General features: G+C 42.7%; 1 protein-coding gene across 7 annotated transcripts in view; it reads left to right on the top strand.

The window, feature by feature from the left end:
- RBMS1 (RNA binding motif single stranded interacting protein 1) overlaps positions 1-14,050 on the top strand; it is a 227,470-nt gene extending 213,420 nt beyond the window's left edge. For all 7 annotated transcript variants that reach the window (XM_038751078.1, XM_038751076.1, XM_038751075.1 and 4 more), the window contains exons 10-14: positions 4,036-4,086; positions 9,009-9,119; positions 9,897-9,977; positions 11,676-11,760; positions 13,046-14,050. In XM_038751078.1, coding sequence (XP_038607006.1) covers positions 4,036-4,086; positions 9,009-9,119; positions 9,897-9,977; positions 11,676-11,753 — 321 coding nt within the window. In that variant the 3' untranslated portion in view covers positions 11,754-11,760; positions 13,046-14,050. The remainder of the gene's footprint in view (positions 1-4,035; positions 4,087-9,008; positions 9,120-9,896; positions 9,978-11,675; positions 11,761-13,045) is intronic.
- The last annotated feature ends 635 nt before the right edge of the window (positions 14,051-14,685 follow it).

The raw sequence follows: 14,685 nt of genomic DNA, 5'->3' as shown, positions 1-14,685 counted from the left end.
ATTTTGGGCCCCCTGGCTCCCAAGGAGTTTGCACCTATGACTTCCAGGGGTCTACAGTTTCTTCCACAGTCAAGAAAGCTGATTGGTCTTGTTACTTTACTTCATGTAATAATAATAATGGTATTTATTAAGCTCATACTATGTGCTAAGCACTGTTCAATTTCATATGATGTAAGGGATCTGCTCAGAGCTTGTCTCTAGCCCCTTTCTGGGCTTTCTCGGTCCAGAGGCCTCACCCACAAACTGCTTCACAGAATTCATTTTCTTCTTTGCTGTAGTAGAGTTTGGGGGTTAGACTTCGAATTCTATTCATTCAGTCGTATTTACTGAGTGCTTACTGTGTGCAGAGCACTGCACTAAGAGCATGGGGAGTACTAGTAAGCCACAAATAGAGACAATCCCTACCCAAAAATGGGCTCACCATCTAGAAATTATGTGCTAATTCGCAATCCAGCTAGCAGGAATGTTTCAGAGGGTTTAATTTCTTGGTTGATAAAGGCGTTTGAGATTGCAGTTCTTTTCAGATTAGATGAATAAATTCAGGCCCAGTATTTTAGGTTGTGTGTTTGGATTATTAACTGATTCAAAATATTCACGTTTTCATGGTACCTGCTAAGCATCACTGTATGTCAAACGCTGGGGCAGATACAAAATAATCAGGTTGGGCACAGTCCCTGTTCCACAAAGGGTGCACAGTCTAAGTCAGAAGGAGGAGGATTTAATCCCCATTTTACAGGTGAAGTAACTGAGGCACAGGAAAAGTCAAGTGACTTGTCACAGAGCAGACAAGTGGTGGAGCCATTAATTAGAACCCAGGTCTTCTAACTCCCAGGCTGGTGCTCTTTCCACTAGGCCATGCCGCTTCATCTATCAATCACATTTATTGAGTGCTTACTGGTCGCCAGGCACTTTACTAAGTGCTTGGGAGACTACAATATAACAGACCCATTCCCTGTCCACAACTAGCTCACAGTCTAGAGGGGAAGACAGACATCAATATAAATTACAGATTTGTACGTAAGGCTAGGCGGTCAGCCAGGAGGCTCATACATTAGGCTTGGATTAACGAGGTAGCAGTTTGGATGAAGAGGAAAGGGCAGATTTTAGCTCAGCGGTGAAGGTTGAACCGACAGAATGTAGTGATAGATTAAATATGTGGATTGAGCAAGAGAGATAAGTCAAGGATGATGATAATAATAATGGTATTTAAGTGCTTACTATGTGCCAAGCACTGTTCTAAATGCTGGGGGGGATACAAGGTGATCAGGTTGTCCCACGTGGGGGATCACAGTCTTAATCCCCATTTTGCAGATGAGGTAAATGAGGCACAGAGAAGTTAAGTGACTTGCCCACAGCTGACAAGTGGCGGAGCCGGAATTAGAACCCATGGCCTCTGACTCCCAAGCCCATTCTCTTTCCGCTGAGCCATGCTGCTTCTCCTAATAATGGTGTTCGTTAAGCGCTTACTATGTGCGAAACACTGTTCTAAGCGCTAGGGGGATACAAGGTGATCAGGTTGTCCCATTTGGGGCTCACAGTCTTCATCCCCATTTTACAGATGAGGGAACAGAGGCCCAGAGAGGTTAACTGATTTGCCCAAAGTCACACAGCTGACAAGCAGCGGAGCTGGGATTAGAACCCATGACCTCTGACTCCCAACTCTGGGCTCTTGCCACTGAGCTACGTTGCTTTCTAAGGTCATACGCCCGGCGTGGGGCCCGAACCTACGACCCTGAGGATAACTGCAAGGCTACAGGTCTGTGGTACAGGAAGGATGGTGGTGCTGTGTACAGCAACAGGAAAATCAGGGGGAGGACAGGATTTGGGTGGGAAGATAAGGAGTTCGGATTTGGACATGTTAAATGTGAGGTGATGACAGAACATCCAAGTAGGGATGTCTTGAAGGCAGGAGGAATACAAGACTACAGGCCAGGGCTGGAGATGTGGGTATCATCTGTATAGAGGTAGTATTTAAAGCCTGGGAGCGAATGAGTTCTTCAAGGGAGTGGTCCCCCTCTCCATCCCCCCCCATCTTACCTCCTTCCCTTCCCCACAGCACCTGTATATATGTATATATGTTTGTACATATTTATTACTCTATTTTACTTGTACCTATCTATTCTATTTATTTTATTTTGTTAGTATGTTTGGTTTTGTTCTCTGTCTCCCCCTTTTAGACTGTGAGCCCAGTGTTGCGTAGGGACTGTCTCTATATGTTGCCAATTTGTACTTCCCAAGCGCTTAGTACAGTGCTCTGCACAGAGTAAGCGCTCAATAAATACGATTGATGATGATGATGATGATAGAGGTAGTATTTAAAGCCTGGGAGCGAATGAGTTCTTCAAGGGAGTGGTCCCCCTCTCCATCCCCCCCATCTTACCTCCTTCCCTTCCCCACAGCACCTGTATATATGTATATATGTTTGTACATATTTATTACCCTATTTATTTATTTATTTTACTTGTACCTATCTATTCTATTTATTTTATTTTGTTAGTATGTTTGGTTTTGTTCTCTGTCTCCCCCTTTTAGACTGTGAGCCCACTGTTGGGTAGGGACTGTCTCTGTATGTTGCCAATTTGTACTTCCCAAGCGCTTAATACAGTGCTCTGCACATAGTAAGCGCTCAATAAGTACGATTGATGATGATGATGAGGGGGTGAAGGGGGCCCAGAAATGAGCCTAGGATGAGAGGCAGAGGAGGAGCCTGCTAAAGACATTGAGAATGAGCGGCTAGAGAGGTAGGAGAACCAGGAGAGGACGGTAATATCAGTGAAATGTTTCCAGGAGAAGGGGTTGGCCAACAGATTCAAAGGCAGCTGAGAAATCAAGGACATTATGATGAATCGGGCAAGAAGCAGACCATTTTTGACCTTTTAGAGGGCAGCTTCTGTGGAGTGAAGGGGATGGAAATTCATCCCTTTGCATGGTTTTTGTTGTTGGGATGGTTGCCTTGTTTATTTTTTAACCCAAACCCCTAATGGCCTATGAAACTGCTGAGCTCCTTCCTTAATTAGCTGTGATTTAATAACCATTTAAAATGAAAACAGCCTGTAACTGGGCCCGTATAGGTCAGAAATCTACACTAAATAGCGAGATGTGGTGTTTCTGTACGCAGCAGAATGTGCTGCATATTCGCTCACATAATTGCCTCCGCTACATAATTTTCTCTTTCGCCCTACCCTCAGTTTTTGAGGAGAAAATTAAAGATAATTTCTGTTTAGCAGTGGTAGCGGCACACACAGGGTAGGGAGGAGGAGTAAGGTCAGAACACGGGTGGAGACAGCCTTACCCAGGGGGCGTTTCTTGGAAACTTGGACTTGCTGGGGGCAGGAAGGGGAAATAGAGTCAGAACACTGCGGAGATTTTGCAAACTCCAGGTAGGCAGAGAAGGGGCTAGGAAGTAGTTCACCGACTGCCTACTGTCTGCAGCATTTGGGAGAATGTAGTAGAAGTAAGTCTAAAGCGCCCTCAGATATTTCTCTTCCTTCCTTTCCCCTTATCGTTGATTCTCCTCCTCCTCCTAATTCCCCACTTAATAGTCCTCCCCTATTTTGGGATGCAAAAAGTGAGACAATCACGTGAGTAAATGTGGTACTATCAAGTCAGTTTGTCTTTTCTTAAATATAGGGCTGTTCTATGAAAGGGTTCACGTACACAGCGTGAATACTCGGCCTCTCAAAGTTGGAGGGAGATTTGGGAGGGGCATGAAATGGGAGGCTAGAAGGTAGCTCACTGTATTACCGGCTAGACCTAGCTGAAGCGCTGTCCCATAGCACAGGCTGAGTTGTGCCTATAGTGAGTAATGTGATGTGGTAATGGGGGAATATTACAAGTATCTCTTTATGATGGCAATTGCTTCCTTTCACTTTTGTCAAGAGAAAACTTTTCAGAGGACGTCAGCCCTCTGCATCTGATCTTTACAGGATGAAGACATGTGCTGCTGTTTTACTTTCTCTCTTTTAAGTTGACTAAATGGAGATGGTGCGGGGTTGCAACTCTGGCCATCAATTTGCTCCTTTCCCATTTGTCTAGGTGCAGAGTCCTTCTTGGATGCAACCTCAACCGTACATCATGCAGCACCCTGTAAGTACCCCCTTCTTCAGCCGTGCCTTGTGTATGGTGTTCAGAGGGCTGAAGCCCAATAACCCCTGAAACCCCCCCACGGATGTTGCAGGAGCCGGGCTGCGGCAGCCTTCACCCTTCCCGTTAGCTGCCCCGGAGCCAGAGGAAGCTCGCTTCCCCCTGAGCCACCTCCCATCCCACCTGGCCCGGCCGTGCGGCTCCAGCCTGTTGCCGGGGTCGCCGTGCGGGAGGTGCACGGGAATCACGGCCCAGGCCGATGTGGCTCAGAAGGCTCCGGCTCCACCGAAATTAAGTCGGAAATCAGTCGATCAATCAGTCGTATTTGTTGAGCGCTTACTGTGTGCAGAGCACTGTGCTAAGCGCTTGGGAAGTCCAAGTTGGCAACATATAGAGACAGTCCCTACCCAGCAGTGGGCTCACAGTCTAAAAGGGGGAAACAGAGAACAAAACCAAACATACTAACAAAATAAAATAAATAGAATAGATAGGTACAAGTAAAATAAATAAATAGGGTAATAAATATGTACAAACATATATACATATATACAGGTGCTGTGGGGAAGGGAAGGAGGTAAGATGGGGGGGATGGAGAGGGGGACCACTCCCTTGAAGAACTCATTCGCCCCCAGGCTTTAAATACTACCTCTATCATCATCATCATCATCAATCGTATTTATTGAGCGCTTACTGTGTGCAGAGCACTGTACTAAGCGCTTGGGAAGTCCAAGTTGGCAACATATAGAGACAGTCCCTACCCAACAGTGGGCTCACAGTCTAAAAGGGGGAGACAGAGAACAAAACATATTAACAAAATAAAATAGAATAAATATGTACAAATAAAAGAGAGTAATAAATAAATAGAATAATGGGCTGAGGACTGCATTTTTAAATTTCTTTTTGCTCCAGTTAGATCTTTCCCTATATAGAGACAGTCCCTACCCAACAGTGGGCTCACAGTCTAAAAGAAAAAAAAGGAAAAGGAAAGAAGCCAGAGCCTCCAGATCTACAAGGGAGGGAGGTCACCCCCTTACCTGTCCTCTCCTCCCCTTGCCCCTAAAAGTCCTTGGACAGAACCACCACCGGCTATGGCCCAGAGAAAACAACTGTCCCAGGGGGAATCATTCCATCAATCAGTGGTATTTATTTAGTGCTTACTATGGGCACAGCACTGTACTAAGTGCTTGGGAGAACACGCTACTACAAAATCGGTGGGCATGGTCCCTGCCCATAATGAGCCCACCATCTAGAGGGGGAACATGCCAATAGTCCCAACAAATGGCAATGATCTAGTGATGGGGGATTAATGATTGTTAGTGGGAACGACACAGCTCAGTTTTCAGGCCCCATTCAGTGAAGCTATGGAAATTCATTCATTCAGTCATATTTATTGAGCGCTTACTGTCATCATCAGGGAAGTACAAGTTGGCAACATATACAGTCCCTACCCAACAGTGGGCTCACAGTCTAGAAGGGGGAGACAGAGAACAAAACCAAACATATTAACAAAATAAAATGAATAGAATAGATATGTACAGGTAAAATAAATAGAGTAATAAATATGTACAAACATATACATATATACAGTTATATATATATATATATATATATATATATATATATATATATATAAATATATATATATATATCACACACACTATATATATATACACACCACACTATATATATATATACCACACTATATATATCACACTATATATATATATACTGTGTGCTATACCACACTATATATATATATACCACACTATATATATACCGCACTATATATACCACACTATATATATATATATATACCACACTATATATATATATACCACACTATATATATACACTGTGTGCAGAGCATTGTTCTAAGCGCTTGGGGAGTACAAGTCGGCAACATATAGAGACTGTCCCTACCCAGCAACGGCTCACAGTCTAGAAGATGGTGGGGAGGGGGACCCAAATCCATTAACCTTGGCCCATGGGAGGTTAGCATAGTCCTGCGTGTCTGTGCATGCATGAAAAATGTATCATTACTATTTATCACAGCAAACATGAATGAATCTAGATCACCATGGAGAGTTCTGAAATTTGGGGTTTTAAGAGAATTAACCAGTCTTCCATCCCATCCTAGATTCCAAAAGGGAAGGTTGGTAATTCCTTCTTCATTTCGAAGATTCTTACATAATAATAATAATGATGGCATTTATTAAGCGCTTACTGTATGCAAGGCACTGTTCTAAGCGCTGGGGAGGTTACAAGGTGATCAAGTTGTCCCACAGGGGGCTCACAGTCTTAATCCCCATTTTACAGATGAGGTAACTGAGGCACAGAGAAGTTAGGTGACTTGCCCAAAGTCACACAGCTGACAGTTGGCAGAGCTGGGATTTGAACCCCTGACCTCTGACTCCAAAGCCCGGGCTCTTTCCACTGAGCCACGCTGCTTCTCTTACATTTCAGCTATGGTCCCTTACCCCACCCCCATTTTGTGGCAGCTCATATTTGAGTGCAAATATTTTACTCCTGACCTATTCATCATCATCATCATCAATCAATCGTATTTATTGAGCGCTTACTATGTGCAGAGCACTGTACTAAGCGCTTGGGAAGTACAAATTGGCTACAGAGACAGTCCCTACCCAACAGTGGGCTCACAGTCTAAAAGGGGGAGACAGAGAACAAAACCAAACATACTACCTCGGGCAACTGAAAAATGTCTAGATCCATATAGAAAACTTCTTCAAAATGGTTTCTCATCTATGGTGGTAGCAGACAAAGGAAAGGTTTTAGGGTTGTTTTTTGTGGGAAAAGCAAGTGATTTTACCTGTCTTACTAGAGGGATGTGGGGCAGGAAAAATACATTCTGAGCTGACTCTGAGGAGGCAAAACTGTTTCACTGGTGTTAGGAGGAATTCAAATGAGTAAAATCAGAAAGGTGGCCCAGAAGAGCAGGATCGGAATCAAATGTAGTAGAGACTCTTAGGGAGGGAATCATGTAGAAAACTCACATTCTAGTTCTTTGTGAAAGAGCAGCCCTCGAGGTCTGGGTTTCCTGGGCACACTGACGTCTAAAACCTTTACAGATGAATGAGAAAACAGAGCAGGAAATTCCTTCAGCGGATTCAGCGTGTCTGAGTCATTTCCTTCCACCCTGGTCACATGCTTGGTTGATTGTGATTTTTTTTTAACTAATACTGCTCAGGGCATTATGAAGAAAACATTAAGTTCCCAGTTAAATTTAGCATTTTTTCAGCCTATTTCATCATTTGAGAGATACCGGGTCTCTGAGTATTTTCAGTAGAGCTTTTTGAAACTGTGCAGAGCGCCTATGTCCCCATCGCTTCAAAGGTCTAACTGGAGCAAAAGGAAATTTAAAAATGCAGTCCTCAGCCCATTATTCTATTTATTCATTACTCTCTTTTATTTGTACATATTTATTCTATTTATTTTATTTTGTTAATATGTTTTGTTTTGTTCTCTGTCTCCCCCTTTTAGACTGTGAGCCCACTGTTGGGTAGGGACTGTCTCTATATCAATCAATCAATCAATCGTATTTATTGAGCACTTACTGTGTGCAGAGCACTGTACTAAGCGCTCTATATGTTGCCAACTTGTACTTCCCAAGTGCTTAGTACAGTGCTCTGCACACAGTAAGCGCTCAATAAATACGATTGATTGATTACATGTCGTAAAGGGCAATGCAAATGCTAATCAGTCATTCTGTGTAACAATAATAATGATGGCATTTATTAAGCGCTTACTTTGTGCAAAGCACTGTTCTGAGCGCTGGGGAGGTTACAGGGTGATCAGGTTGCCCCACGGTGGGCTCACAGTCTTAATCCCCATTTTACAGAAGAGGTAAGTGAGGCCCAGAGAAGTGAAGTGAGTTGCCCCAAGTCACACAGCTGACAAGTGGTGGAGCTGGGATTTGAACCCATGACCTCTGCCTCCAAAGCCCGGGCTCTTTCCACTGAGCTTAACAGACCTGCCAGGCATCCAACAAGGGTGCTGGCCTCCCAGCCAATGGGACTTGGCTCATAGGGACTGTGAGCCCACTGTTGGGTAGGGACTGTCTCTATATGTTGCCAATTTGTACTTCCCAAGCGCTTAGTACAGTGCTCTGCACACAGTAAGCGCTCAATAAATACGATCGATGATGATGATGATAGGGAGAAACCAGTCATCTACTGCTGTTACTGACTCAGGCACCGTGGCCTTCGGAGATGAAAGAGCAAAACTTCCATGACCACTCCATACCCAGGAGATAGAAAGGGCCTCTTGGCGTTTGGTGTGATTTTTTTTTTTTAATCCAGTCAGTGCTATAGTTGTAGGCTTCAATCAATCAATCGTATTTATTGAGCGCTTACTGTGTGCAGAGCACTGTACTAAGCGCTTGGGAAGTACAAGTTGGCAACATACAGAGACAGTCCCTACCCAACAGTGGGCTCACAGTCTAGAAGGGGGAGACAGAGAACAAAACCAAACATATTAACAAAATGAAATAAATAGAATAGATATGTACAAGTAAAATAGAGTATTAAATATGTACAAACATATATACAGTATATTCATTACTCATAAGTGGTAAGCTAATGGCAAGAAGCAACGTGGCTCAGTGGAAAGAGCCCGGGCTTTGGAGTCAGAGGTCATGGGTTCAAATCCTGGCTCCACCACTTAGCTGTGTGGCTTTGGGCAAGTCACTTCACTTCTCTGGGCCTCAGTTACCTCATCTGTAAAATGGGGATTAAGAGTGCGAGCCCCACGTGGGACAACCTGATCACCTTGTATCCCCCCCCCCCGCCCCAGCGCTTAAGAACAGTGCTTCGCACATAGTAAGCGCTTAATAAATGCCATTATAAAAAGTAATGTCTTGGATCTAGAGTTTTAGTTTTCTTTTGTTGTCTTTCCTTCCCCTCCTGTAGGGTGCTGTGTTAACCCCCTCCATGGACCACACAATGTCACTACAGCCTGCATCGATGATCAGCCCCTTGACCCAGCAGATGAGTCATCTGTCACTAGGCAGTACCGGAACAGTAGGTGTTCGTTATAAAGATGCTGGAGAGAGGCCAAAGGGATAGGGGGGCTAGATTTCGCGACAGCAGGCTAGCTCTGTTGAAAGTGGGGCACGCGAGTCATCATCAGTCGTATTTATTGAGCGCTTACTATGTGCAGAGCACTGTACTAAGCCCTTGGGGAGTACAAATTGGCAACATATAGAGACAGTCCCTACCCAACAGTGGGCTCACAGTCTAAAAGTCTCCACCAAACCAAGCTGTGCTGGTGAGGAGGTCAAATCAGGGAAACAAAAAGGTCAGAGGCAGCTCAGGTGACCCAAGTGACCAGAAGAGGCTTCTAATCCTTCCTCTTCACTATTCAGTAAGAATCAATCAATCAATCGTATTTATTGAGCGCTTACTATGTGCAGAGCACTGTACTAAGCGCTTGGGAAGTACAAATTGGCATCACATAGAGACAGTCCCTACCCAACAGTGGGCTCACAGTCGGTACATAAATTCTTGTCTGAAGATTATTTTTCCTAAATTTTGAAAAATGAAAGATCGGTCAACTTCCTCCTGACTTCATGGTTTTTGCAGAGTGTTTCCTGAAGATACGGTGTTGTCTGAGATTGCCACTACACTACTGTGTGAGGCTTTTTACTACAGATTGATTTTTAAATGAGTAAGATTTTGTGTCGTCTTAGATTTTTCTTTTGAAAGCAGGGGAGGGTTTTGCTTTTAATCCCCATTTTCCTGAATACTTTATATTTTTACACATTGTATTTATTCTGTTTAACCCTTTTTCCTTTTCAGTATATGCCTGCCACCACAGCTATGCAAGGAGCCTACATACCCCAGTATACTCATGTGCAGACAGCAGCTGTTCCTGTTGAGGTTGGTAGCCTTCATAAAATGCAGGATGGTAGAACCATACATCTTCTTGCTCTGTTTTCCCAATATCAGTCTTACTTCTAGACATCCTATTCCCTGAAAAGAAATAGAGTAACCCAAATCACTGATTAAAAGTGGAATGACCTCTAAGAAAAGCCTCCAATATGAACTTCCAAGTCTTTATGGAGATTTTACTGCATGTTGCTTTTACTTAAGATGATTTCCTGCCTCCAGTAAAAGTATACCCATGACAAATCTAGAGTTGGAAATCCAACGTTAGAGTCTAATCCCAAGTAGCACATCTCCATTAATTGGTTTGAACTAAAATGTTGCAAGCAGGAAGCTGAAAGGCCACTTCAGACATATAATGGAACAGAGAATGGTGAGATTTAGAAACTGCAGAATGAGAAAAACGGGTCATGTATAAAATATAAGGATTTTTATCCTGGGTACAGGGAAAACCAGTTCGGTGTTGGAAGTGTTATTAAGGAGATTGTAAATCCATCACATTGGATGAATTGAGATTATACAGATTTAAATATGGGACAAATAAGGAAAATATAGTTAGTAATTTTGGTATTTGATAAGTGTTTACTATGTGCTAAGCACTGTGCTAAGCTTTGGGGTAAAGTACAGGATGATCAGTTCAGGCACAGATCCTGTCCCACAATCAATCAGTCATATTTATTGAGCGCTTACTGTGTGCAGAGCACTGTACTAAGCGCTTGGGAAGTACAAGTTGGCAACATATAGAGACAGTCATCATCATCATCATCATCAATCGTATTTATTGAGCGCTTACTGTGTGCAGAGCACTGTACTAAGCGCTTGGGAAGTACAAGTTGGCAACACATAGAGACAGTCCCTACCCAACAGTGGGCTCACAGTCGAAAAGGGGGAGACAGAGAACAAAACCAAACATATTAACAAAATAAAATAAATAGAATAGATATGTACAAGTAAAATAAATGGAGTAATAAATATGTACAGACATATATACATATATACAGGTGCTGTGGGGAAGGGAAGGAGGTAAGATGGGGGGGATGGAGAGGGGGAGAGGAAGGACCCACACAGAGCAGGGGCAGCAGATGAGGAGATTAAGGCACAGAGATGGCAAGTAGACAAGTCAGGATTAGAACCCAGGTCTCCTGACTTGCGGGACTCTGCTGTTTCCACTCAGCCATGCTGCTCCTCAGGTTCTTTGGCAACTCCCTCGCAGTAACCGGCTCACGGACAGCGCTAGCATGACACTGGGTAAATGTGGCCGGGGGCCGGGCGGGAGGTGCGGGGGAGCTGCGAATGTTTTATTTTTAACTTTTCGGCAAGGCTGAACTATTCCCATTGTCATGCGAGACCGTACAGACTCTACCAACAGGTTTCCACCAAATGCTGTACTGAGGAACATGGTTCTACCTTGTCAAATCAGAAAACGTCATTATTATTATTAATGAGGCTCGGCCTCTTCGTGGTCAACCATTCTTATCCCCTAAGAGCTGTGGAGTTTTTTGTTGTTGTGTTGTTTTTTTAATCTTCTGAACATGTGCTTTTAATCTAGGGGGTACACAACATAGTGAAACAGTTACTGCATTTCAAGTGTCAGAAAACCGTCATACTGACCTACTTGACGACTCCCAGAATTACATCTGAGGAGTGTTAAGACTTTGAAGGCTGTACCAAACCCCGTCTGCTTTGTTCCAGGAGGCAAGTGGCCAGCAGCAGGTTGCTGTAGAGACATCCAGTGACCATTCTCCATATACCTATCAGCAAAATAAGTAACTGTGAGGTATGTGGAAAATTAACCTGCCCCCATAAGACAAAAAATCTGGGAGGGGGTCATAGTTTTTCTAAAAATAAAACTGACAAAAAACACGGCTCTCTCAATCAAATGGATTTAGGCAAATGTACAAACTAAAGGTGTCAGAGGAAGAAAGCTTGTGGCTTCACTAGTTGTGCAAGTGGGCAAAGCTAATGAGCCTCCTCTAGGAAAAAGGAAAGCTGTATTTAGGCACCTTTGCTTTTTTCTTTCACCCATCAGCAGCCCATAAGTTAATAAACAAAGTAAGCAAAAAGAAGTAAACAAAAAGGAAGCGTTGTCAGCTTTTGCTATATCGATCCTCACTGCATGGTGGTGGGACGACTGTGGTTTCTGTAATCCAGGCATTGCCCAAATTCCTAGATTTTCATTTTTGAACATTTTAATGAGCAGTTTCCTGTTAAAGGCCCTCCTCCTTCTGACTGTCCCAAAAGAACCACGGTTAGGGTGGGACTCAAACTCGAGCTAAGAAGCAAATTGGCTCAAGTACTTTTTGAATGTAGAAAAATTGAGAAGGAGAAGCAGCAATCATTTGGATGTTCGTTCATAACTTAGAGACCGAAGCTACACAAAACACGGCAGAGTGTCGCACTTTTTCTTGGTGGAGCAGCAAAAAGTATCTACCTTTGCAGCTCCTGAATGAAGATCACCTTTTGTTAGAGCACTATAATGCAGCACCTCAGCACATTTCTTAAGTCAGTATATCTGCCTGAAGAAGCCTAACAAACGCTACGGAAATATAAGTACTAAGTGAACTCTCCCAAATCCACCCTGCCTTAATCCTTTGCCTGAAGAAGCCTAACAAATGCTATGGAAATATAAGTACTAAGTGAACTCTCCCAAATCCACCCTGCCTTAATCCTTTGCTTTTGAGCAAAAAATAGTGTTTTAACAACATTGCCAGTGTGCTTTTTTTTCCCCAGTCAAGCAAGATGTTAGTGAAATTTTGCACCTATAAAAGTTCGCCGTGATTTTAGGCCCTGGTGTAGTTGATTTTCTCTTTGTCGACAAGAGTTCAAAGGAGGTTCAGTCACAGGACATCCTCCATCAGAAGTCTTTGGATTTGGGACTTTGTCTACTTCCCCCTTCATGGTTTTTCCTCAACCCTCCTTCTTTTCTCCCTTCCCTTTACCTTGGTTACTGAAACTCAGGACTTGAGTCCCTGGCATATTTTAAATGAGAATATAGGCTAACAGAGTCAGTAGATGTGAAAAAACAATGCTCCCATTTCTAGCTTTGACCTCTTCTTTTCCAGATGTATAGTGGAGAGACCTTACCTGGAGAAGGGTGTGAAGGCTGAAACAATCATGGATTTTTCTGATCAATTGTGCTTTAGGAATTATTGACAGTTTTGCACAGGTTCTTGAAAACGTTATTTATAATGAAATCAACTAAAACTATTTTTGCTATAAGTTCTATAAGGTGCATAAAAATCCTTAAATTCATCTAGTAGCTGTTCCCCCGAACAGGTTTATTTTAGTAAAAAAAAAAATTTTTATCAAGTGTTATGACGCAAAAAAAAAAAAACCTTCAATTTTTCTGGGTATGCACAGGTGACCACGAAGACATTCATGTGCATGACCATGTTTTTTGTTTATTTTTATTTCGTTCTTTTTCCTTTTGTGTTTTTTTTTTTTTAATTGTATGAACTGGGTTTTCTGAAATTTAAAATAGTAAAGAAAACATCAAATACGATGTTCTGTGCTTGCAGTGTGCGTGTTGCTGTAGTGCAGTGTTGCAGTTATAGTGTCCGTTTTCTTAGCTTTCCGTTTGCCTTTGAACGTAGTGTGAAGTGTCTTATCCTTTTCTATGAATTCCAATTTGCCTTAAATCTTTCGATGCTGTAGCTGTTTCAGTAAAAGTTAGTCCAAACTGATGATGTAGAATGCTTTGACCAAATGAGCTGGTCTATTATGCCTTGTAAAACAGCAGCATAGGGCTTTTCAAAGGTAGTCAATAAAAGTTGCTGAAAATTTGGCTTTTTTTAAATGTGTAGTAGGTGTTTTTAATGATTTTTTCACATGTGTAAGGTAGTGAAATGCAAGAGGGGAAAAATGTTTTGTGTGAAACACATTTTCTGACCGGGGCAATTTTAATAGGATAAATTGTTTGTAAGACTGTATGCCAACAGTTTCCTCTGGTAGTTTGACTGATTTAGGAAATCTGCTGTATGATGCAATGTAAAATCTTTTTTGCCTTTTTTCAAAAGAGAAAAAAAAAAAAACTAACTCGATGTTCTAGTTTTAGTGTAGGTAGCATAGGGGGTAGGGATGGGGAGGGAGGGCAGGGTCGCGGGGTCGGGGGGGGGCGGGGGGGGCGGCTGGGCAGGGAATCACCGAATGTTTTGTCCTTCCTTTCTACTAATGATAGTGCTTTAGATTGAGGATTATGCTGAGATCTAGCAAACAGAAATTTTTGCTGTTGCAGCAAAATGGCAGAAGCTAAAAGTTAAAGGAATTGTCTTCAGACCTAAGCTGAGATGCGAAGAGAAGCGGAATAGATTGGCTACTTAGCGCTCGCTCTATAGATATTAGGTAAACGTAAAAAAAAAAAAAGAGACTTGGCACTTTTAAAGGTAACTTTACCAAAGAACAAAGAGCCAGTAACCAATAGCTCTGATTTAATCTCAGCATCGCATCTTCTGTACTCTTTATTTTTTTGCCGGACCAGTTGGCGGTTAGGAGAATGTGCCTTTTTTTGTACATTTGCATTTAGGTTTTATAATTTTAATTGATGTATGGACACAAAAAAAGCATGAAGGAAGACTTGGATCCAAGCAGTGCCACGCTTTACATCATCACTACAAGTGTTAAGTGTAAAGGAAACCAATTTTGAAACTATGAAATTCCTGATGCAGAAATACACAGTCGTTTCTACGTTCCACATTAGCTAATT

This window comes from Tachyglossus aculeatus, chromosome 9 (assembly GCF_015852505.1).
Source record: "Tachyglossus aculeatus isolate mTacAcu1 chromosome 9, mTacAcu1.pri, whole genome shotgun sequence".
In the NCBI taxonomy this organism is placed as follows: domain Eukaryota; kingdom Metazoa; phylum Chordata; class Mammalia; order Monotremata; family Tachyglossidae; genus Tachyglossus; species Tachyglossus aculeatus.
Note: the sequence above shows the minus strand (reverse complement) of the source record. Positions and strands in the feature narration are given on the sequence as shown.